At 42.2% G+C, this 25,448-nt stretch overlaps 2 protein-coding genes across 4 annotated transcripts in view; both read right to left on the reverse strand.

The window, feature by feature from the left end:
• Positions 1-44: 44 nt before the first annotated feature.
• Positions 45-6,620, reverse strand: LOC5514379 (60S ribosomal protein L5). The gene is made up of 8 exons (XM_001634481.3): positions 6,494-6,620; positions 6,241-6,310; positions 5,984-6,099; positions 5,393-5,527; positions 4,718-4,920; positions 4,066-4,243; positions 744-832; positions 45-187 (listed from the first exon to the last, which is right to left on the reverse strand). The coding sequence occupies exons 1-8, from the start codon at positions 6,494-6,496 to the stop codon at positions 91-93; spliced, it is 891 nt and encodes a 296-aa protein (XP_001634531.1). The 5' UTR covers positions 6,497-6,620; the 3' UTR covers positions 45-90.
• Positions 6,621-8,862: 2,242 nt separating this feature from the next.
• Positions 8,863-25,448, reverse strand: part of LOC116619264 (integrin alpha-9) — a 31,412-nt gene continuing 14,826 nt past the window's right edge. For 2 of the 3 annotated variants that reach the window (XM_032383872.2, XM_032383871.2), the window contains exons 23-33: positions 22,309-22,395; positions 18,664-18,734; positions 18,135-18,218; positions 17,823-17,925; positions 16,903-17,013; positions 16,196-16,255; positions 15,895-15,957; positions 15,341-15,454; positions 14,512-14,607; positions 14,189-14,314; positions 8,863-9,784 (exon numbers count right to left, since the gene is read on the reverse strand). In XM_032383872.2, the coding sequence (XP_032239763.2) occupies positions 9,695-9,784; positions 14,189-14,314; positions 14,512-14,607; positions 15,341-15,454; positions 15,895-15,957; positions 16,196-16,255; positions 16,903-17,013; positions 17,823-17,925; positions 18,135-18,218; positions 18,664-18,734; positions 22,309-22,395 (1,005 nt within the window). In that variant the 3' untranslated portion in view covers positions 8,863-9,694. Of the gene's footprint in view, positions 9,785-9,911; positions 10,015-14,188; positions 14,315-14,511; positions 14,608-15,340; positions 15,455-15,894; positions 15,958-16,195; positions 16,256-16,902; positions 17,014-17,822; positions 17,926-18,134; positions 18,219-18,663; positions 18,735-22,308; positions 22,396-25,448 lie in introns of all 3 variants that reach the window. The other variant, XM_032383873.2, reaches the window with a different exon arrangement.

Consider the following 25,448-nt stretch of genomic DNA (forward strand, 5'->3'; position numbering starts at 1 on the left):
TGACCCCCCCCCCCTCCCCTGTGCTATAGAAAGCCACAAATCTCAATGGATAAGATGGTATTTTTATTACTCGAGCAATTCATACAAGGCTTAGTCATCGTCTTCACCCTGCGCGCGCAGGAACGCCGCTTTCTTCTGCTTCACACGGTCCACACGCTGTTGACGAGACATCTTCTTGCGGTGGAAGCTAAAGAAAAAAAAGCAGAAACAAACAAGGGTTAGTTGTTTTCACAAGGCCGGAAAATAAAACCAATCAAGCAATCATTCTGTTGTCAGGAAAAGGCCATGCTCGGAGACCCCGTGCGCTTTGCGGTCGTCTTCCCGTGTGATTTCTGCGGCCGAAAAAAGATTACGACAGACCCTGAACCTTTTTAGTAGTTTTCCAAATTGACAAAAAGCATCACTTTAAAGTTTAATGAAATACATACCAAACTGTGTCACGGACTTGTACACCAAACATAAGAGAAAAAATGTGTTTCTTCTCTAGAATAGTGTATTTTAAATTTAGAACATAAACATGCGGACACTCCGACAAAAGCACTTCGGCAGGGTTACACGGGAACTAATTTGCAGAGAAAAATGCCCTACAAGGGGGCTGCAGTGCAACCCCCTGCGATCATATATGGCTAAAGCAAATTTACTATGTTAAAAAAACGGAATGGTGCATAAAATCATCCAAAAGCTCTGACTGTGCAGGGTAAAACATCCATACAAAAGGTGGTATGAAGGGATTTTGTTCTCACCGTTTGACAGTCACCTCCCTCTTAGCAGCAGGCTTGGCCTCTGGACTTTCACGGATGGCAGCATGTGCCTTCTTGTACATAGCCTCAATCTAAAAAACAAGATTGACATGTTACTCTGAAACATTTTCCAGGTGGGATGTAATTCAGGTGGCAAGTCAGACACACAGCCATGATTTGCAATTTTTCTAAAATAAAGTATTTAATCACAGGATACTTTAATACTTTAAAAAGAAATGAGCTGCTTTTTTTCACTCAATGGTGATGCCCGTGTCCCCTGTGCTTACCCCATGCTACTCCTGCCTCTTGTGATTTATTGCTATTTAGAAGACAATTGACACAACTAGACAAATAACACAACTACAACTTCAGGGTCAAAACCACGTGAAATATGCAAGGAATTTAAGGAGCATCATATTTTGTGTTTTGTTTTTGTCTAGCTTGTATAAAGCCTACAACACACAAGGCGGTTTTGTACTACATAGTTAGAACTATGACTTATACAAGAGAAATTCAATTAACGACTGAAAATTGTCATTTCTGTCTGCTGCAGCGGAGAATTAGCTGATATCTAGACGTCTGATATGCCCAATACTGGCAATCGAATTTGCTGATGATCGCTAGGGATCGACTACGCTCACAGGAGCAAACAAAATAGACTAGTGTGTCGCACGCTTAACTTTTGGTTTGTTTCAGAGCATATTTTTGTACATAAAATTATCTGATAGTATAGTCTGTTTTGCTTGTCATTATTTACGAAGTATCGTATATTTATGACGTATTCTTGAATAAGTATTTATGCAAGCTACTAAATTTGGAAGGTACTCCATAGAACAAAAAGTAGTGTAAATACAGTAAGTAGGCATCAAGACCCTGTTTGAGAGATACAGTATCATAGTTTATACCCACTAATGGAAATTCTTCAAAAATTTAAACTGGCTTGTGATTACAAGGTCTTGTGTCTCATCTTTAAGTGAAACTGGTTTACCAAACCAGTAACAAACTTGGTGTTAAAAATTTGTGTTATAAAAATCCTCAGAAAAACCAACTTACTGTAGCAAATTCTACAAACTCTACATACTGTAGGAGTCAGAAAAAAAACTTGTCGCCATTTTAGTAAACAATTTTGCAGAAAGTAATACCATAATGCACAATCATTTTTATTTATATTACTGATTACGAATCACGAATAGCTTGATAGCCAGCTCTCAAGAGATTCGGGATTCCTGTGGCGAGGTAAAGGGAAAAGGAGAACCGGCAGCAAGACCCCATGTTTATGCATGTTCTCCGTTCGCTGACGAACGGAGCACACTGATTGGCTTATTTCGACAGGTCATCAAATAAAGTGACAAAATCTAAGATAGGCCTACGTTCGTCCTTCAACTGTGCACTCCCCATCTATTTCAAAATCACTTTTAAGTCTTATTATTACGGAAAGAAGTCTGCTATAGAGTCTCTGCTCTTTAGGGATTTTACTAACAGGCTTTGGTAAAAGCTTTATTTACTGTTTTAAAAAAGCGCCATGAGCTTCGAGTCTGGCGGTGAAAGTCCGACAATTCTAGTCATTTGTTCCCTCTAAGATTTGTTATGAGACAAGATCAAGGAGTCAGAAAACCTCAGAAACAAGTCTTAAATTAGAGAATGACTTTTCACCACCTCACCTATCCTCTTTGCGCTCAGTTGTGCATAAGGCCTTAATAGTTTTCCTCCATTTGCACCTATCACGAGCTACCACCCTTGCCTCCTCCCAAGAGTTCCATCCTGCCTCTGTTCTCTCTTTTTCCACCGACTGCCTCTAAGTTGTCTAAGGTCTTCCTACTTTGCTTTTTCCGTCGGGCTGCCATGTAAGTGCAGTTGCGCAATGGTGTTGTCGCGGCATCCTGAGTACATGCCCGAGATACTTCCCTCTCCTTCTTCTCACTTCTACGCTCATCCGTGTAGATCCCGATTCTTGGTTCAGCTCCTCTTTTGATGTTGTGTATGGCCAGAAGATGCCCAAAATTCTCTTTAGACATTGGTACTGGAATGAGTCAAGATTTTCGCAGTCCTTAAAATTAACATTGGTCTTCCATGTTTCACTCCCATATAAGAGGACAGGTTTCAAGAGGGTGTTAAATAGCTTGATCTTGGTGGTCTTGTTGTATTGTTTGGAGCCCCACACCTTTTTCAGTTTCCTGAAAGCTGCTTTGGCTTACTAATTCTGGTATCGACGTCTTTATCAGCACCTCCGTCAGTGCTTACGCAGGCTCCAAGATAGGTAAAGTCCTTGGTTTCTTTGATGGCTTGGCCATTTTGGAGCTTGATTGGCTCTGGGTCCTTGCAGTTTACTTTTAGTAAGTCCTACTTTTTGGGCTGTCTCAGATAGTTTGTCCGTCTTCTTTTGCATTTGGCTGTGGTTGGTTGAAATGAGCGCAATGTCATCCGCAAAGTCTAGATCTTCTAGTTGGGCGTTGAACTTCCATCTAATTTCAGTGTTGCCTTGGCTAGTTGTTTCATGCATTATCCAATGGATGGCAAGAAGGAATAGAAAGCCTGAAATTACACAGCCTTGTTTTACTCCAGTTTTTACTTGAAACCACTCAGATGTTTGGCCTCTATCCAGAACTGCGCATTCACAATCTTGGTAAAGGAGTTGGATTATCCCGATGATCTTTTATGAGAATGACTTTTATGCCAAAGATATTTGCTTCAGCTGAAGAAGTGTATGCCTCAGAGTTTAAATCAGCGCTGAAGTGACCTCCCTGTTCAAAACAAGTGCCACTGCTGTTGATGAGACGACCTTAATATTTCTTGACATTCAAAGTTAAAGGAGGATTTCTTTCTGGTGCTTGTGAAGGAAGCAAAGGATTTCTTTCTAGCGGTTGCGAAGGAAGAAAAATATTTTGTTGTCGAATAATTACTTGGAACTTTCTTAGAATTCCGCATTTCACTTGGGAATCCCACCATACAAATTCGACTGAAGTCGTTAACTTGTGTGGGGAGTGTGCTTATAATTGCTGTTTTTGTTTAAATTGACATTCTCTCCATTTGTAAATACGATCTATTTGTCATTGTGCTAGTATTTTATCAAAATCACGGGTTCACAGCTCAAGCGAGTATTTTGATCTGCTGCTTATTGCACATTGGCCATTTTGTTTACTTTTTGAATGGCTGTGATTGGTTCAATTTAACAGCTCTTGTCACTTTCATTTGACAAGTGACGTCAAGGATGAAAGGGGTGGAATGCAAAAACATAGGGTCTTGCTGCCGGCTCTTCTTCCCCCCTTTCACAGGAATCCCGAATCTCCAGAGAGCCGGCTAAATCACAAAAGGAGATAATACTTACGCCATCAGCCTCAATGCCATGTTTGATGTATAGTGAGAACTGTCGCTTGAAGGCCTCCTCATCGTCCTCAGCTAGTTGGCGCATGTAATTGGCAACATGCTGGCCAAAGATGTGGTTGCGGTGAACCTCAGCACTGAAGTCCTTGGACTCGGAGTCATAGCCAGGGAAGCGCTTCATGCTACAATACAGTATGCAAAATATAACATATGAGTAAAAAAACAAGAGGAAGCAGATAATAACCATGAGAGTGGGAAGAGGGAGTTCTAACTGTATAAAAAGGAAGATATGCTTTGGGTAAGTTTTGAGAGAAAAAAAATACAAATACCAATAACATCACTATAACATTCAATAATTTGTCCAGGAGTTTAAATCTTTGTAGGAAATCCATGAGTCAGTGGATCAGTAACATTGATACAATTTGTTACCAAAAGACACTTTAAGTAAGCCCAAGAAAAAAAAAAAGATTATGGAATTTTATAAATGTCAAAAGTGTTTATGTGAAAAAAGATATAGTATAGAAAATGAGTTGACTACACAAGGTGGAAATTGATGTCGTTGTTCCTTCTATTTTCTGCAGTTTTCAGAAGCAAAACTACTATTGCCCTTCCCCCCTGTACAGTTGATGCTGAAAAGTGTTATGTACTGTACATACCTATGGGGAATCTCAAGACCTCCATCAACAGCACCCTTCAAAGCACCAAACACACGGGCACCAGTGCTGGTACGTGCCAAGCCAACATCCAGGAAGCAGCGGAAGGCACCTGGTGAGCCATCAATGCTCTCCACGTTGTACTCATCCCCGTTTACCTCCTCGGTGCCGGTGTAGATCTCATGAAGGTTCAACTTGGTCAGGAGCTTTTCATACAGTACAAAATATAATGATTGATTTTATCAGAAAAAAATCTGTTTTGTTATGGCTTTTTGTAGACAAGTAGGAATTTTTTTCAAATAAGCTTATTTTAACTCAAAGAAAGGTATGGTAAGTGGTGCAAGTTTTTTAAAATGACGTTGAAATTGATAGCTTTTGCCCTAGCCATTAGAAACAGGACAAGAACGATCAGGAAAAAATCCAAAATCTTAAGGTGTGCTTTTCCGGCCTCATGGTATCAGTGTTTTGAATAGGGGAACTTAATCCAGGGTACAACAAAACAGTGCATGAAATCATGGCTTCTTTAGTACATATGGTAACTTGGCAGTGTATATGCACAAGATTTTCCATCTTGCCTGTTTTATAAAAGAAATACTGTTTTTCTAAGGACATCAACAATCAAGCAATAAAACTAAGATTGTTTGATTTAATGCATAGTAGATTATGGCAATAACTTACACGGCGAGCAAGCAAAAGGCCAGTACAGTAGGCAGCTGCATAGTTGGTCAACCCAACTTTCACTCCATACCGAGGAAGCTCATGTGCATAGGCAGCACAGATGATAACATCACCTTCCAGCTTGGCATAGGCAATCTTTGAAATTAAAGGAATCCGGTAAAACCATAACAACAAAAACATGATTAAAAACTAGGCTAACATGGTTCATGGCAAAAAGAATGTGTGAAAAAGAATGAACAGAGCTCAAACTTAACATACTATACAATATTGTGGAGGTGTGACAATTATTTAAGGGTGCTACTTTTGAGACAAAATATGGGATGTGTGACCTTTTATAAATCAATTTGAACAGTACATCAATGTATCAGTATCAATATCATCATGTATGAGTATCAATAATATAAACCAGAATAGGCAGCTTGCTGCAGTAATCCATATGGATGTTCTATTATACAGTGTGTGGCCAGTGATTAAAGATTTCAACAAGCCTCTTATTATGTTTAAGGACACACTTACAAAACACAATTAGGAATGTGGATGCATACAAGCTTCCTATGAAGCCAAAATGACAATTAACTTAAGTTAACTTACCTGGCAAGTAATATCCTTATTTGTGAAGCGGACCACAAACCGGTACTTGGGGGTATTGTACTTGTTTTTGTCCTGGGTTATGAGACGCTTACGTGCATAGTAATCGGTTTTACCCTCTGAAAATAACACGCACAGCAAAGTTTTTACGCAGGAATCATGCTCTCAGTGAGTTTAACTTGTTGCATGGGTGGAATCCCGGGAACAGCAAGTTTCCAAATTGTTTGCGCGATTTATCAGAAAATAATTCATCTACCTACCGCGTCTGCGTTTGAACTTGACTTGGAATCGCTTGAAGTATGCTTTATTCTTTACAACTTTAACGAACCCCTGAAAAGAACATTTTTACGAGCGAACACGTGAGTTTACGATCGCACGAGATTCCGTTCACTCGGGCAAACAAAATTGAAAAAATAACAGACTCAGGGTTTATTTTGACCAGAATTTTTTCACCAAATCATTGAACAATATTTTGTTATTATAATCGTAAAATAATATCATTTCAACTCTCACCATTTTGTTGGATATGGGTCCCAATTTTCGGGCTAACCGAAGTTTGCACCGATGTAAAGATGATTCAGAGAGAAGAGGAAGGCATGGGGACGACCCCGTGGCATCATGGGATTCCCCGTGACGCAGCGCATGCGCAGATACGTACCTCAGCCTAGGCTTCAAGCCACCACAGGAAGCTCAGATCAAGAAACATGCTAAGTTGTTTATTTTAACCCATTGACTCCTGGCTTTTTTTTTTAGCTGAATTTACAAAAAACAGACTGAAAACAGATACCTCCCCCCTATTCTGAGTTTTATACAGCCCGTCAAAGTCAAACACAGCTGCACCTAGTCAGCGGTATCCAAGCTTTCCAACAGTGCTTTGCGGTCCCCACTTTTAATTCCTCGTCGTTGTGCTGAAGCCAGCACAAGTTGATGGTTGCTTGTATTTTCCATCAAAAATACAGCTATGAGCATATTAGGAGAGTGTCTCAGGACATCATGAAGTTATTTGGGGCATAATTGAGTGCTTTGCTTATAGATATTTGCAAGCAAAGGTGGATTCATGATGATTTTTTCTTGTTTGGCTTTGCCTGGATGACTGAAAATAATTTTCTAATGAATCACCACAGCTCTCCTAAATGCTGTCTTTTCTGAAACCAAATTGATTCCAAAATTGTTTACACTGCTATTCTGGGTCTGTATGACCTGGAATTGATTTGTTTGGCTTCGGGGTAAAAAAACATCTGACTTTGGGGAGAGGAGTGTCGACTGGCCCTCCCCTCGTGAATTTTTCCCTGGATCTCCCAGAATGCTTTGCAATACGTAAAGACATCTTCGTGGTTGTACAATCCTTCAAGGAGTGGACATTGTGTTTTAAAGCCATGGAAATGTACCTGGAGGATCAGAATAAAGGTATCTATTTGTGTCTTGAGCTGTGTTTGCTGATCTCTCTCCCTTGTGTGGTATTTTGAGCGTTTTATTGAGAGGGGTGATTCTGCTTTTCTCTCCTTGTTCGATTTGAGATTTGTCAAAGAACCTGTGCTATTATTTGGCTTAAGAGTAGATGCCAACACTTTGGTTGGATGCATATCTGCAAGACCATTTATCCCTTAGACTGATGCCTGAGTATCTTCATCTTGTTGTGTTTATTTTGCATTTATGAATTTTTTGGGTTGTGGGTACTTCCCAAAGCCGGTACAGGCCGGCATGTCTTAACAAGGATAATTCTCTCCTATTAGATTCTTACAAGATAATATGAAACTCATGTTCGCCTGACCCTTTTTAATGGAATATGAGCAGTTTTAGGAGGGATTTTGCATGCACATGTACCAGACCGTAACCACATGCGGCCCCCACATGGAGGTCATGCGAGAAAGGTTTGAAAAGTTCATCCAGTACCGTGCGCAAGAATGTCGCGCTTTTCGTGCAAAATTTGCTTTTGATGCATCAATAAAAGAAATGTGAAACTTTGGTATATAATAAAGAAAACTAACGTGCTGGTAGCCTAGCATCTTGTTTCAACATTCTTATTTTATAACATATTATGGTATAACAGTAAAAAAAAATCTTTATAAGCCACTATTGTTATACATTAAAAATATTGAAACCGGACGCAAGTAGACCAAAGCCTCGATCAAACGTTGATTAGAGTCCAGGCCCGTACCCCCCCCCCCCCCCCCCCACAACGGCATAAGCTAGATCACTCCGGTATGTAGCCAAATCCTACAATAAACGTCCCGTGGAGATACTGCAAAGGCATAAAAAATCCCTTTTTGTTCTTTCGGAGTTGGTTAGATTTTTATCAGAGAACTATATCCCTACCTCCCTCCTCCCCCCCCCCCCCGGAAAAAATTAAGTCCACTTTCTCGGATTTCGCATCCCCCCAAGAAAAATCCTGGGTACGGGCCTGGAGTCAATGGGAGTCCCATGTCTGTTTGACCATGCACATAAATCACACAATCGACTATAATTTTAATTTGAACTGTTTCAATTTGACATGAGAGTTGTTTGTTTTCATTTGATAGCGTGGATGAGGGTCATTCGATCAGCATTTTTCACAAAAAGTGAAATTTAACGAGTAATTCCCATCTCAGTGGTGAATCCTTTTTTTTTTCTTTGGAAAAAAGTTATCGCTCATACAAACTCTTAAAGTCCGTTTGATCACAACCCTGTGAGAGCTAGAAAGAGTGGAACTGTCATATCCGTTTGATCGAGGCTTAACGCGCGTAGCCCTATTGTAGAACGCAGGCTAACGCGCACAATCGAGCGTGTCAAGCCCCCGCTAACAGTGGCTGTACTGCTAGGAAATACACACCCGTGAAACTAGCAAGAGCATCGGGTAGAGTATTTTTCCCTTACACGTCACTAGACAAAAGTAAAAAAGAAGCGAAAAAAAAAGAACATTTAATGTTATTATTACAGTTATTTTTTTTTTACAATTGTTTCGGCAAATTAGTAATAATTATTCTAAGAAAGGGTCGATATTTAAATTGACATTCGGCATACCTTCTCAAACGACTACCAAGAAAGATTTGATTCATTCACCGCTATATTTGCATGTAGAAAGAGTGTCCCGCGCTCAAATAGTTTTTAAAAACCTGTTTTTTTTTCGCTAGGCACTAACCCTGAGTTTATTTAACTATTCTTATAAACAGTAGACAAAAAAAAATACAATTTGAAAATACCTATAACACGCACCCACATCTCGGCACTTCCTAAAAGATAGACTCCTCTTGTTATAGTCCTTGTGTCGTGTGACCGTTAGACTCGATTTCCAGCCGTTTGATGAGCCCACAGTACGTGCATCAAGGAATACCGCATTATCGGTTGGAAATAGTCGGCACGCCATTTACCCAGTCCCTGATGGGCCCATCAATGTTGTGCACAGTGTTTCTGCGTGGTGTTGGGACATTCTTTTGGGCTAGTTTTGTTTGCACGAGCATTTAAAGAGCCTTTGTCAGCCATAACTTTGTTGTTGTTTACATTCAGCATTGGAAGACACATGATACATAATCTAGAAATAATCATCTAAAAAAACAAAGTTTATACTATCTAGAAAGTTCAATCGACAATATTACGGCTTCCTCAAATCGATCGATGGAAATGGATGCTTTCTAGACACTTGGTATCTCGCTAGGATGACAAGACAACGGCTGCAGAGACTCTTTAATTGAAGTGAAGCAATGCCTTTACTAAACCATGCACCGCGCTCGCACGATGTCAGAGTGTGTTAACTGCGGCATTATCTGCACCTTCAACTGCTGGATTGGAAATATCTTTGATCACTCTTTGCCTCTTGAAGAAGCCAAACTGAAGGAGTAAAAAAAAAAAAAACGGTTAGCCTGACAACTGCAACAGAAGCGTAACGGAAGTCTTCGCGTCCATTAGCGTGACATGCATGTTAAGGCATGACGGAAGTGACGCATGCAATACCTACAGGGGTGTGTTCTTGATTGTGGTTCCATCTATTGAGTCACCATGTTTTCTTCGCTTTGGGGATCGGAAATATCCTTTATTCGCTTCCTTTTGAAAAAACCAAGCTGGACAGAGAAAAACGTTGAATAAGACCAGGCGACTGGGTCGTGATAATAGTGATGTTGGCGACTGAATGTTTTTAAAGGAAGCAATCAATGTATGAGTGAACGCTGACGAGTGAGAATCCTGGAAAATGGACCATATGGACGATTGCACTACAGGTTCACGATTTACGATTGGAGACTGGTATGAACATTATGAAGGCCACAATGAATGACGTACAATGGATTCCAGAACCAATGACCAATGAATGCCTTGCAAGGCGTTAATTCTTTTAAAAATTATACCCTCTGATCTCGGGGGGGGGGGGGGGGGGGGGGGGCTGTAAGGCAAGCAATGTGCTTCATGGCCTACCCAACTAGGCGCACAATGCTTGAAGGCTTACCCAACTTGGCGCACAATGCTTGAAGGCTTACCCAACTAGGCGCACAATGCTTGAAGGCTTACCCAACTAGGCGCACAATGCTTGAAGGCTTACCCAACTAGGCGCACAATGCTTGATGGCCTACCCAACTAGGCGCACAATGCTTGAAGGCTTACCCAACTAGGCGCACAATGCTTGATGGCCTACCCAACTAGGCGCACAATGCTTGAAGGCTTACCCAACTAGGCGCACAATGCTTGAAGGCCTACCCAACCAGGCGCACAATGCTTGAATGCCTACCCAACTAGGCGCACAATGCTTGAAGGCCTACCCAACTAGGCGCACAATGCTTGATGGCCTACCCAACTAGGCGCACAATGCTTGAAGGCTTACCCAACTAGGCGCACAATGCTTGATGGCCTACCCAACTAGGCGCACAATGCTTGAAGGCTTACCCAACTTGGCGCACAATGCTTGAAGGCTTACCCAACTAGGCGCACAATGCTTGAAGGCTTACCCAACTAGGCGCACAATGCTTGAAGGCTTACCCAACTAGGCGCACAATGCTTGATGGCCTACCCAACTAGGCGCACAATGCTTGATGGCCTACCTAACTAGGCGCACAATGCTTGAAGGCCTACCTAACTAGGCGCACAATGCTTGAAGGCTTACCCAACTAGGCGCACAATGCTTGAAGGCCTACCCAACTAGGCGCACAATGCTTGAAGGCCTACCCAACTAGGCGCACAATGCTTGAAGGCCTACCCAACCAGGCGCACAATGCTTGAATGCCTACCCAACTAGGCGCACAATGCTTGAAGGCCTACCCAACTAGGCGCACAATGCTTGATGGCCTACCCAACTAGGCGCACAATGCTTGAAGGCTTACCCAACTAGGCGCACAATGCTTGATGGCCTACCCAACTAGGCGCACAATGCTTGAAGGCTTACCCAACTAGGCGCACAATGCTTGAAGGCCTACCCAACCAGGCGCACAATGCTTGAATGCCTACCCAACTAGGCGCACAATGCTTGAAGGCCTACCCAACTAGGCGCACAATGCTTGATGGCCTACCCAACTAGGCGCACAATGCTTGAAGGCTTACCCAACTAGGCGCACAATGCTTGATGGCCTACCCAACTAGGCGCACAATGCTTGAAGGCCTACCCAACTAGGCGCACAATGCTTGAAGGCCTACCCAACCAGGCGCACAATGCTTGAATGCCTACCCAACTAGGCGCACAATGCTTGAAGGCCTACCCAACTAGGCGCACAATGCTTGATGGCCTACCCAACTAGGCGCACAATGCTTGAAGGCTTACCCAACTAGGCGCACAATGCTTGATGGCCTACCCAACTAGGCGCACAATGCTTGAAGGCTTACCCAACTTGGCGCACAATGCTTGAAGGCTTACCCAACTAGGCGCACAATGCTTGAAGGCTTACCCAACTAGGCGCACAATGCTTGAAGGCTTACCCAACTAGGCGCACAATGCTTGATGGCCTACCCAACTAGGCGCACAATGCTTGATGGCCTACCTAACTAGGCGCACAATGCTTGAAGGCCTACCTAACTAGGCGCACAATGCTTGAAGGCTTACCCAACTAGGCGCACAATGCTTGAAGGCCTACCCAACTAGGCGCACAATGCTTGAAGGCCTACCCAACTAGGCGCACAATGCTTGAAGGCCTACCCAACCAGGCGCACAATGCTTGAATGCCTACCCAACTAGGCGCACAATGCTTGAAGGCCTACCCAACTAGGCGCACAATGCTTGATGGCCTACCCAACTAGGCGCACAATGCTTGAAGGCTTACCCAACTAGGCGCACAATGCTTGATGGCCTACCCAACTAGGCGCACAATGCTTGAAGGCTTACCCAACTAGGCGCACAATGCTTGAAGGCCTACCCAACCAGGCGCACAATGCTTGAATGCCTACCCAACTAGGCGCACAATGCTTGAAGGCCTACCCAACTAGGCGCACAATGCTTGATGGCCTACCCAACTAGGCGCACAATGCTTGAAGGCTTACCCAACTAGGCGCACAATGCTTGATGGCCTACCCAACTAGGCGCACAATGCTTGAAGGCTTACCCAACTTGGCGCACAATGCTTGAAGGCTTACCCAACTAGGCGCACAATGCTTGAAGGCTTACCCAACTAGGCGCACAATGCTTGAAGGCTTACCCAACTAGGCGCACAATGCTTGATGGCCTACCCAACTAGGCGCACAATGCTTGAAGGCCTACCCAACTAGGCGCACAATGCTTGAAGGCCTACCTAACTAGGCGCACAATGCTTGAAGGCTTACCCAACTAGGCGCACAATGCTTGAAGGCTTACCCAACTAGGCGCACAATGCTTGAAGGCCTACCCAACTAGGCGTGCGATGCTTGAAGGCTTACCCAACTAGGCGCACAATGCTTGAAGGCCTACCCAACTAGGCGCACAATGCTTGAAGGCTTACCCAACTTGGCGCACAATGCTTGAAGGCCTACCCAACTAGGCGCACAATGCTTGAATGCCTACCCAACTAGGCGCACAATGCTTGAAGGCCTACCCAACTAGGCGCACAATGCTTGATGGCCTACCCAACTAGGCGCACAATGCTTGAAGGCTTACCCAACTAGGCGCACAATGCTTGATGGCCTACCCAACTAGGCGCACAATGCTTGAAGGCTTACCCAACTTGGCGCACAATGCTTGAAGGCTTACCCAACTAGGCGCACAATGCTTGAAGGCTTACCCAACTAGGCGCACAATGCTTGATGGCCTACCCAACTAGGCGCACAATGCTTGAAGGCTTACCCAACTAGGCGCACAATGCTTGATGGCCTACCCAACTAGGCGCACAATGCTTGAAGGCCTACCCAACTAGGCGCACAATGCTTGAAGGCCTACCTAACTAGGCGCACAATGCTTGAAGGCCTACCCAACTAGGCGCACAATGCTTGAAGGCTTACCCAACTAGGCGCACAATGCTTGAAGGCTTACCCAACTAGGCGCACAATGCTTGATGGCCTACCCAACTAGGCGCACAATGCTTGAAGGCTTACCCAACTAGGCGCACAATGCTTGATGGCCTACCCAACTAGGCGCACAATGCTTGAAGGCCTACCCAACTATGCGCACAATGCTTGAAGGCCTACCTAACTAGGCGCACAATGCTTGAAGGCCTACCCAACTAGGCGTGCGATGCTTGAAGGCTTACCCAACTAGGCGCACAATGCTTGAAGGCCTACCCAACTAGGCGTGCGATGCTTGAAGGCTTACCCAACTAGGCGTGCGATGCTTGAAGGCCTACCCAACTAGGCGTGCGATGCTTGAAGGCTTACCCAACTAGGCGTGCGATGCTTGAAGGCCTACCCAACTAGGCGCACAATGCTTTAAGGCCTACCCAACTAGGCACACAATGCTTGAAGGCCTACCCAACTATGCGCACAATGGTTGAAGGCCTACCCAACCAGGCGCACAATGCTTGAAGGCCTACCCAACTAGGCGCACAATGCTTGATGGCCTACCCAACTAGGCGCACGATGGTTGAAGGCTTACCCAACCAGGCGCACAATGCTTGAAGGCCTACCCAACTAGGCGCACAATGCTTGATGGCCTACCCAACTAGGCGCACGATGGTTGAAGGCTTACCCAAATAGGCGTGCGATGCTTGAAGGCCTACCCAACTGTGCGCACAATGCTTGATGGCCTACCCAACTAGGTGCACAATGCTTGATGGCCTACCCAACTAGGCGCATAGTGCCCATTTGTGCGCCAAGTGTCCATTTGTCCGTTATCGATGTTTTCGCAGCACTCACCTTGTACATAATAAAGGCAGCTATTGCCAGCAGAGCCACGCCCCCTAGAACCGCAAGCAGTATGACCCACCACGGTGTAGATTGCTTGGCTGCAGCGCTCTTGGCCGGGTTGGCGCGCGTGATTACCTAGACACACACACAAATATAATAAGATATCATGACTGTGGCGCATTTACATGGATATAAATGGATATCATGACAGGGCAGTGCTTCAGCAGAGATTCAGGCTGTTTGGCAAAGTGTTCGTAAAGTTTATATTCGTTGATACTTTCTCGTTATTCTTCAGTAAATCATCACGGAGTTCACACTTGATAAATACTCACGATTTCCGAGTCGTTCTCCTCGTTTGGCTGCGTGATGCGCTTATCAGGAATACTGATCTTAGCAAAAGTCTCCATATTCACAGGGCCAGGGTTGATCTTTAATACATAAAAATAACAAACGATACATCAACGTCATGTCATAAATTGGGGTCTTGGTCTACCCGTCTCTTTGTTATCTGCCTCTGCCTCATTTTTCTATCTCCTTGCTCGCCTATTATCCGCAGTCTCTTTGTCAGTCCGTTTATGTACCAGTCTCTTCGTTTGTCCGTTTATGTACCAGTCACACCCTCTAGCGTGTTATTAACCTCTTTCTTCGCTTCCCTATCATTTCTCTTCGTTTGTCAGTTTATATGCCAGTCTCTCCGTCTGTCCGTTTATTTGCCAGTCTCTCCGTCTGTCCGTTTATTCGCCAGTCTCTTCATCTATCCGCTTATTTGCAAGTCTCTTCGTCTGTCCGTTTATTTGCCAGTCTCCCCGCAAGCCTGTTATCTACCTCTCTCTTAGCAACACTATCATTTGCCAGTCTCTTCGTCTATCCGTTTATTTGCCAGTCTCTTCGTCTATCCATTTATTTGCCAGTCTCTTCGTCTATCCGTTTATTCGCAAGTCTCTTCGTCTATCCGTTTATTTGCCAGTCTCTTCGTCTATCCGTTTACTTGCCAGTCTCTCCATCTATCCGTTTATTGGCCAGTCTCTTCATCTATTTGTTTATTTGCCAGTCTCTTCATCTATCCGTTTATTTGCCATTCTCCTCGCTCGCCTGTTATTTACCCGTCTCCGCTCGCCTGTTATCTACCTCTCTCTTCGTCTTTCCTTTTTGAGAGCGTACCTTGAGCAAAGTGCTTTTCCACAGTCTAGACACGATCTTGATCTCGACCTTGTCCCCAGACCCCAGGAGACCAAGCCGACAATTGAACGACTTGCATTGGGCTGTGCGACAATTCTACACAAAACACAACAACTAGATCAATATCACGGTAATTTAGTTAAAGTAACTGCTCGTTTAGCGCACAGCTCCCAAATAGCACCTTGAGGTCCAAAACATTGCTGCCCTTCAAATCCCCCCTCCTATACTCCAGAAAAAAAGCAAGAATGGCCGAAAGCATGTGTTTTAGCACCCACATCTTTTTGTCAAGCTTCTAGCTTAGAGTCTAGCTTCTTTATATTCCACCATTAAGCTTGAACGCAACATATCTTACTAAGACAGGACATTCTGAACATTGAAATAAGCGCCCCGCTTTGAATTAGCTCCCCCTTACGATTTTGCGATCATACAAGTTATGGAAACGCCCAGGGCGTTAGAACGAGTATTTGCCGCCCAGGGCGTTAGAACGAGTATTTGCGGTATGTAACCACTCTTTCCATGAAGAAAACTAATCTCACCAGCATCGTGACTTCGCGCCGTTTTCGTCGAGATTCTTTTGTCTGTTCCGTATTATTGCCGACCTTGAGGAAGCAAAGAACACAACAGAGACTTTGAATCATATATACTGTATAGTAATATACAGTTGCCTAATTACAGATAACTAAGGGTGTGGCTATATATATATGCTTTGCTGAATAATTTTAGGACTAGTTTTGTAATGTATAAAGGTTCCCTGCCTTAGAACTCGGTTAACCCATGGCCTTATCTTGCCTATACCTTGGGCATTCACATCTTTGGCGTCCTCTCACTAATACTAACCTTGATGTCGAGCGGATTGATGACTTTCTTGTCGCAAACACCTCCGGCAGCGCCACCGAGCTGAAAGAGAAAAAATTAAAATGAGCATCAGCCGGCAATCAGGGTAGGTAAGGGGGTCACTGCATGTTTCAAAAATCGGAAATCACGTTTCACGATAAACTGATTTAAAACAGAACATTCACGATTCACGAAAAACGAAAAAAGAGCATGATGATGATCATCATCGTCAGAAGGAACAATACCATCAACATCGTCACCATCATAATCACAATCAATCATCAGAAGCAACAATACCATCAACATCGTCACTTTCATCATCACAATCAATCATCAGAAGGAACAATACCATCAACATCGTAACCGTCAACATCACAATCAATCAGAAGAACCAATACCATCAACATCGTCACTGTCATTATCACAATCAATCATCAGAAGCAACAATACCATCAACATCGTCACTGTCATCATCACAATCAATCATCAGAAGCAACAACATCATCAACATCGTCACCGTCATCACTATAACATCTATCATTCAATGTGACGAAAAATATTATCATCAATAGCAGCAGCAACATAAATGAAAACATATTAACAGGAGCCTGAGCAGCAAGAACAAGTGTAGCAGCAGAGTATAACATGCTCAGGATATAAAGTAAGAAGTTGTAAGAAGTAAAAGATTGGAGTCGTAGAACTTTACATACCTCGATGCTCAGGATATAAAGTAAGTAGTTGTCGAGATTGGAGTCGTAGTAGCTTGGTACACTGATGGTAATCTCTGATCCATCTACGCCGCTTGGACCATTATTTTGCACCTGAAAAACACATTAGAAACCTCAGCGCCAATCTACGCACCCCCATAAGGACCTCTATATGCACCCATATGAGAAACCCTATAAGTACACCTATATGCCCCTATATGCAGCCCTAAAAAAAACAATGAACTCTCCCACAAGTACCCCTATAAACACTCCTTTAAGAGCCCCTATACGCACCCCTATAAAAACCCTATATATGCACCCCAATACGCACCCTCATATGCACCCTTATAAGAACACCTATACGTACCCCACACCTATACGTACACCCACCCTTATACAAACCAATATATGCACCCCAATACGCACCCTTATAAGAACACCTATACGTACCCCACACCTATACGTACACCCACCCTTATACAAACCAATATATGTACCCCAATACGCACCCTCATATGCACCCTTATAAGAACACCTATACGTACCCCACACCTATACGTACACCCATCCTTATACAAACCAATATATGCACCCCAATACGCACCCTCATATGTACCCTTATAAGAACACCTATACGTACCCCACACCTATACGTACACCCACCCTTATACAAACCAATATATGTACCCCAATACGCACCCTCATATGCACCCTTATAAGAACACCTATACGTACCCCACACCTATACGTACACCCACCCTTATACAAAACAATATATGCACCCCAATACGCACCCTCATATGTACCCTTATAAGAACACCTATACGCACCGCTTTAAGAACCCTTAAATCAACTTCTATACGCACCAATAGATGCACCCCTATACCCTCCCCTTCCCGTCGCCAATGATCGCTATTACTTACCACAAATGTCTGAGTGATAAGAGGTCCGATGTCCTCTTGCGTTTTTACGTCCTTGACTTGAAGAGCATTTCCTTCGTACACGACTTCATCGGGCTCGGATGACCTGAAGATAGAAAGAGTCTCCCCTACGGCTTTCTGTATGGCTCTTTGCATATAATTTTAAATGGGGCGGTGTAAAGGGAAGTGGAAGAAGGTGTATTTGGCGACGAGAGGATTGTACAAGGACGAAATAAAGTCGTAAAAATAAAAAATAAAAACGTACGAAAGTTATATAAGAGCAAGAAAGGGCATAACAGAGATTACTTCACGTACCCTGACACCTCCAGATCGGCTTCAAATCTAACTTCAACAGAGATGCTTTGGCTGTTGTCGTTCTCATCGGTATCTTTGTTGGCGCTGAAGAAAATAAAATATATCAACGATCATTGCATATCAACAATCATGTAGTAATATCCGAAAAAAAGGTTGAAAATCCCGGGCATCGTCACTTGCTTTCATCATGGAGTTGCTTTTATGATGCCGCGTACATTTTTGCGAAAAGCAAAAAATCAAAGCGAGCATTTTGCTACACTTCCGAACGTTAAGTACTTAGCCAAAAATATAAGGATTTGCTAGAGAAAAAATGATTTGGTAGGTCATTTCACGACCGCCATTGATTTCATGATTGGTATGTAATTTTTTTAAATTTCGCCGATTTCTTGTGGCTTCAGAAATAATTCGCCACGTCGCATTTGCGGATTCTTTTCAACCTTTTCCTACTTCTTCTTTTAGGTAGAGAGGTTTTAACCGCTTAAAAAAGGCGACTCACTAGAGAAAAATAGTCATACAAATGAAAGCTTACCTTTGAGCTTTAAGATCAATCTTAAAATCTTTATTTAAGCCCTGGACGCCGAACTTGATGCCAAACGTTTTCTGTAATAAAATCAGATCATAAAAAAAAAGGAAAAACGAAAAAGGTTTGGCGGAAAAACGTATAAGGCCGATTAGCAGTCTGGGTAATTGCAGTTCGTGAAAACGAGGTTTTGGCCGATGATCCTGGGAACTAGGCAGAAGAAATCCGAATTTCAAAGAGAACCGAATTTGAAAGAGAACCAAATTTGAAAGAAAATTGACTATGCAAAATTCAGATAATTTAGATAAAGTAGAACTGAATTTGGACTACACAATTTAGCGAAGGCAATTTGGCACATAACACAAATTTAGAAAACAATAAAATTTGACTTTAATAATTTGAACATAATATGAGCAACAAAATGAAACACCTACAAAACAGAATTTGATCTTGATTTTTGAAGGGAATCACACGCCATAACTTTGATTATTTATCCCTACCCCTTCTATACCAGCTTCTAACAAAAGCTTGCTCAAAGACTTTAAAGTCTTCGCCCGCACAATGCGACTTCAATACAAATACGCTGATTCCAAATCCGAGCCACACCAGTTCTATGTCAAGTCTTAATGGCAACCGCCACCACAGCCCTCCGTGGCTCTTGAGACATTTTTAGAACTAACTAAATCGGAATTAGCTAATTTATCTTTCGAAGCGCAAAGTGATAACATCACTACAGGCGAAAGGCAAGCCCTAAATGATCTAAAAAATAACAGAGACATTATCTCTGACAAAGCTGACAACTGACAAAGGAACCACTACTGTCATTTGCGATACTTCTACCAAAATCAAAGAAGGCACCGAACAACTTCTTGATGAAGTTTTATCAACCGCTTTCTATACCCATTGTAGAAGAAACTGCTAAAAAAAGTTGAAAGAATCGTTGATTCACTGAGAACAGGCGGTTTTATCGACAAAATGACTTACAAGTGGCTCAACGACGGTCAAAAACCTATCCGGATACCCGGTGAATTTTACACTCTCACTAAAATTCACAAGAAAGTTCCGATAGGCCGACCAATCGTTTCAGGGAGCGGGGGCCCCACAGAGCGTATATCGTCCTTTGTAGATTCACTTCTACAACCTATAGCGCAAAAACAAAAGTCTTATCTCAAAGACACAACGCACTTTATCAACTTTATCGAGTCAACAGTCATCCCTGACCAGCCATCCCCAGCGTTTTTAACATCGTTCGATGTTTGTGCTCTCTATACCAACATCCCCCAAGATGAAGGTATCGGAGTAGTCTGTCAACAATACGAACAACACTATAACCCCGTACTACCCGTCTCCACAGAATCTCTGAGGGAACTTATGGAGCTTATACTGAAAGAAAACTCTTTTAAGTTCAATGACAAGCACTACCTACAAACGCACGGTATCGCGATGGGTACTACACCTTTTGCTTTTCATTACCGAGAAATACGCATGCATTTTAGCCAAAATTACAAACATTCACGCCGATGTACTGTCATTTAAGCGAAAGTAAAATCATTTGAACTAAAAGGAAATACATTAACGAACTTTACATAATTGAGTGAACACAATTGCATTTTCTTCACATTCATTTACACTATTCGACAACCAGGAATAAAAAATGTATTTTCATTTGCGCGTTGATACATAACAATAACACAAACAAAATATCAATAATACGAGAACTCGCAATCAATACAGTGAACGAAACATTCATTAACATTTTTATTACAGCAAGTGCAAACAATAGTATTTTGTGAAAGTAATTTGCGTGCTTCTTACAAACGTTAGCGCCTCTGTACAAACAATAAGCCCTTTATGACAAACAATATCCTAAAATAATTATTCAATTACTTATCGTTTATTTGTGCCCTAATAATGCACATACATGTAAAATAAATGATACTAGCGCTCAAAAATAATATTCGATCATTTCGCCGTTGAGGCAGCGTGGTAGATAGGTTTGCATGAACCTATACCATTCGGCACATTTTGGCTGTTTGATATGGTATTGATGTTTCGTTGAAGCGCTTCCAGCAACAAATTTGTGCGATAAATACCTAATGGTACTCCTCTGTTCCTTGCTTCATCCCTGTTATTAATTTCTGCCTGTATTTGAGGCCGTGAAATATCTGCGCTTATCGCTGCTTTCAAACAACTTATTGCCTGCTCTACAGGGTTAAGAAACGGACTGTAGGGCGGCAACATTTTTGTTTCTGTATTTGGGCCCGGGTTAAAACGGCGAAATGATCGAATATGATTTTTTTGAGTGCTAGTATCATTTATTTTGCATGTATGTGCATTTTAAGTTCACAAATAAACGAGAAGTAATTGAATAATTATTTTAGGATGTTGTTTTTCATAAAGGGCTTGTTTGTACGGAGGCGCTAACGTTTGTAAGAAGCACGCAAATGACTTTCACAAAATGCTATTGTTTGCACTTGCTGTAATAAAAATGTTAATGAATATTTCGTTCACTGTATTGATTGCGAGTTCTCGTATTATTGATATTCTTTTTGTGCTACTGTTATGTATCAACGCGCAAATGAAAATAGATTTTTCATTCCTGGTTGTCGAATAGTGTAAATGTATGTGAAGAAAATGCAATTGTGTGCACTCATTTATGTAAAGTTCGTTAATGTATTTCTTTTTAGTTCAAATGATTTTACTTTCGCTTAAATGACAGTACATCGGCGTAAATGTTTGTAATTTTGGCTAAAATGAATGCGTATTTCTCTGTAATGAAAAGCAAAAGGTGTAAAATGGCCGTAGCTTTCTCTGTCATTTATATGGCACATATTGAGGAAGAACTCCTACGCCTTAGTCCCTCCAAACCGCTAGTCTGGAAGAGGTTTATTGACGACATCTTTGCAGTGTGGACTATACCGGGGGATGAAATCGCGATTTTCTTAAACTTTGCGAATGATTTCCACCCGACTATTAAATTCACGAAAGAGTTGTCACAGGAAACCATCACCTTCCTCGATACAGAAGTTTTTAAAGGCGGAAGATTCATGGATTCTAATATCCTTGATGTCCGTACACACTTTAAGCCAACTGAAACCTTTCAGTACACGCACTTTTCCTCTTGTCACCCTCTTAGTAATAAGAAGGGTTTTGTCAAGGGAGAAGGCCTACGCCTGTTGAGAACAAACTCCTCACTCGCCTCCTTCAAAACCGAAATTCGCAACTTTACCGATCGCCTTCTAGAACGCGGTTACCCGAGCGATTTCATAACAACAATTCTGGCGAGTGTTAAGTTCACAGACAGGCAAAATGCGCTTAAAAGCAAAAAGGCATCTTACAAACGAATCTTACCATTTGTCACGAGATTCAACCCGGGTATACAGAATCTTAAAAAGATTCTAACGAAACACTGGCACCTTATTACGGATCAGCCTTTTACGGCTAGAATCTTTAATCAACCTATAGTCTCTTACAGAAGGGAGAAATCACTCAAAGACTTTTTAGTCAGAGCTAGAATCCCTACAAATGACTAAGGTACCATAGCAGTTTTATTTTCAATTGTGGCGGGTGTAGCTGTTGGCAATATTATACAACATTTGGTGGAATTTTTTTTTTCTTTCTGCTGCTATGACTGTCCTCGTTTGAAGCACTTACGTTTGTTGCTGCCTTGAGTGGGTTGCCAACGTTACATGTGGCCGACTCCGTACCGTTACCGCTGGCAGAGGTAGTGCACTGAATACTCTGAAAAACACATGGGAATAATTCAGGAAGAAAAACACATGAAAATATATAACAATTAAAAACAAATTGAAATATATCACAATAAAAAACAAATGGAAATATACCACAATGAAAAACAAATGGAAATAAATCACAGTTAAAAACAAAGAAGGAAAAACATGGAAATATATCAGAAATAAAAACAAATAGAGTAAATCAAAATAAAAACACAAGAAAATATTTCAAAACTAAAAACACACGGAAAAAATACAAACATATATCAGAAATAAAAACCCATAGAAATATATCAGACATAAAAACAGATAATCAGAATTAAAAATAGAGAGAGTGAAATGCGAGACCTTAAATATGAAATTGAACCATTTGTTAGCGAATAGCTGCAGTTTTCATGTTTCTACCCTATTTTCATGGAAGATTGTGTCAAGTGAAGAGAATGTTGACTGGTGTAACCAGGTGCACGTTATGTAAATTAAGCTGTGCTTTTTTTTCAATGTATCAATATGTCTCTGACTTATTAGAAATGTTCTATTTCACAAAAGTGTGAAAACAATGTTCGTGAAAAGTAATCATCTCCGGTTAAAAAAAGGTACGGATATGAAAACAATAAGCAAATTGGAGAATCAATGAAATCAATTTCCGGACATTAAATATTGTTTCTGACGAGGCGTAAGGGCAGGTGTTTACATTCAAACTCTGTCCTGATTTCTTTTGCGATAAAACAGAGTTATCATAGACCCAACAAGCGAACATCAGACACTGAACTATGTCTGTTTCACGGTTTCAGTCTGCCCTGAAGAAGTCTTATTAAAGATGAAAATTTGGCAGAGTCGATTTCCAGTTTTTGGTGTATTGTTTCACGGTTTCACACACACAAGAAGTGGCAACTGAAAAGCCCTAGATTGTCCAATTAAGTAAAAGGGCATTAATAGCAAAACGGACCCCTGTGGTTAAATTGTTATAACAAACAGAAATCAGCTGCAAGTGTACATCACACTCGAGAGACAAAATACAATCTCTTGTTACATTGGCCGTCAATCACAATAGCCCGGTGTACAGGAAGCATGTCCCAAGCAAACTCCCTCAACGCCACACTCGGGCGAGTTGATAATGTCACCAAAGGCAATACCTCAGTACCACCGCCGCCTGGAGAACTATCCACTAGCGAGAGAGCTCAAGTAGGCGGCTACGTTACCATCATGGTGATAGGGGTGACACTAAACCTCATGGTTATTCTCCTGGTGGTGTTCAGGAAAGTCCCGAGGAAGAACATGACGCTGTTCGTTGTCAATATGGCAGTGGCGGACTTGCTGTCGCTTTCACTTGAACCTACTCATATGATATACACCATCATATCCCGCTCATATAAGTGGATTGGGGGAGACACTGTTAGTATTGGGCTGTGTAAAGCCTTTTCACTCCTGATAAACTCGCTGACGTGGGTGTCGCTGCTAACTCTCCTCATCATATCACTGGAGCGGTTCAAGGCGGTGTCATCGACAGTGCATTTATCGAGCTTATCGCGCTGTGGTCTGGCTTCGCTGATCGCCGTGTCTTGGGTCGTGTCTTTTGGCTTGAATGCGGTAGCTCTGGTGAAGTGTGCCGTGCAAGAGATGGGCGAATACTATATGTGCGACTGTGGTCAGGCTATAGACAGCTCGATCATATTTCTTGTAACAAATGGAGTGTATCTCATTCTTGTGATCTCCATCTTGTCCATCAATTTGGAAATCGTACGAAGACTGGTTCACTCTCAGGCGGCCATCGACCTTCCTGCAGCTCAGCAAGAGAGGCGACAAAAGAAGTTCCGCTCTGCCGTGCGCATGGTCCTTAGTTCTCTGCTCATCTATACACTCTGTGTCTCGCCGCTTTATATATTTCTATCGATTTACAGGGTACAGTACTTGCTAAACATAGTAATTCTGGAAAGCAATCTCAGTGCAGTATCTGTCTATCTGTTCTTTTTTGCTTTTCACGCCAACTCGGCTATCGGTCCGGTGGTGTACTTTATTTTTCTAGACGACTTTCGAATAGGATTGCGATCTGTTCTGTCAGGATCACCCGAGCATAACAAGCGACGAGAGTCAACACAGCAATCAAATATAAGCACCAGTACGAGGCAGACAGTTACAGCAAGCTCACAAGAAGCCATTGATCGGGAAAACAGTCTTGGAGACAACAACACGAGACAGAATATTACAGGGAACTCGAACAAAGCCATTGATCTGGGAAAGAACCTTGACAGCATTACCATGCGCGGGGAAGAAGAAATTACAGGGAACACTAACATTGCCATGGAGCCAGATGAACGGGAGCATAGCCTTGACAATACATCCCTTTGATAGTGAGCTAATATGTGAGCATAAACATTTAAAAATTAAGGGCATAAGTACCAACTTATAATAATGACGCACTTTGTAATACCTGGCGCACTTTGTAATTCATGACAAGCTTTGTAATAAAATTGACTGTTATAAATTTTGATGCAATTTGTAAATGAAAAAGGTGACACACTTTTTAAATAAAAAAACTGTTTGTAATAAAAGCCTGACGCAATAAGCTGGCGCACTTTGTAATATATTTTGACGAATTTTGTTACAAAAAAGCTTACGCAATTTGTAATAAAACCTGACGCACTTTGTAATAAACTGATATTAAAACGCTTATTTGAAGCTCAGCAATCAGCGTGGATTCACTTCACTAAATATTTTGACGTTTTATTTTTTTCTTATTCCACCTCCCAGTGATTTAAGAATAACTGTACTTGTTAATGTGTTCAATACACCAAAAACTGGTATTCGACTCTGCCAAATTTTCGTTTTCAAAAAGACATCTTCAGGGCAGACTCTTTGTGTTTATTCTTCTGGTTCACGATCACCGCAATTTGGGCTTTTTGTTATTTGTTAATGTGTTCAACATAGACTTGCCCTGCACATGGAGCATCACGGGACTGTGGATGCCACCGCAATTAGTTTTTATTGTGATTTTTATTGATGCATGGGCCTAGTGCCCGTTCACGCATGACCCCTATCGGCATCTATTTTGTATATCACAGC

This window comes from Nematostella vectensis, chromosome 2 (assembly GCF_932526225.1).
Source record: "Nematostella vectensis chromosome 2, jaNemVect1.1, whole genome shotgun sequence".
Classification (NCBI taxonomy): Eukaryota; Metazoa; Cnidaria; class Anthozoa; order Actiniaria; family Edwardsiidae; genus Nematostella; species Nematostella vectensis.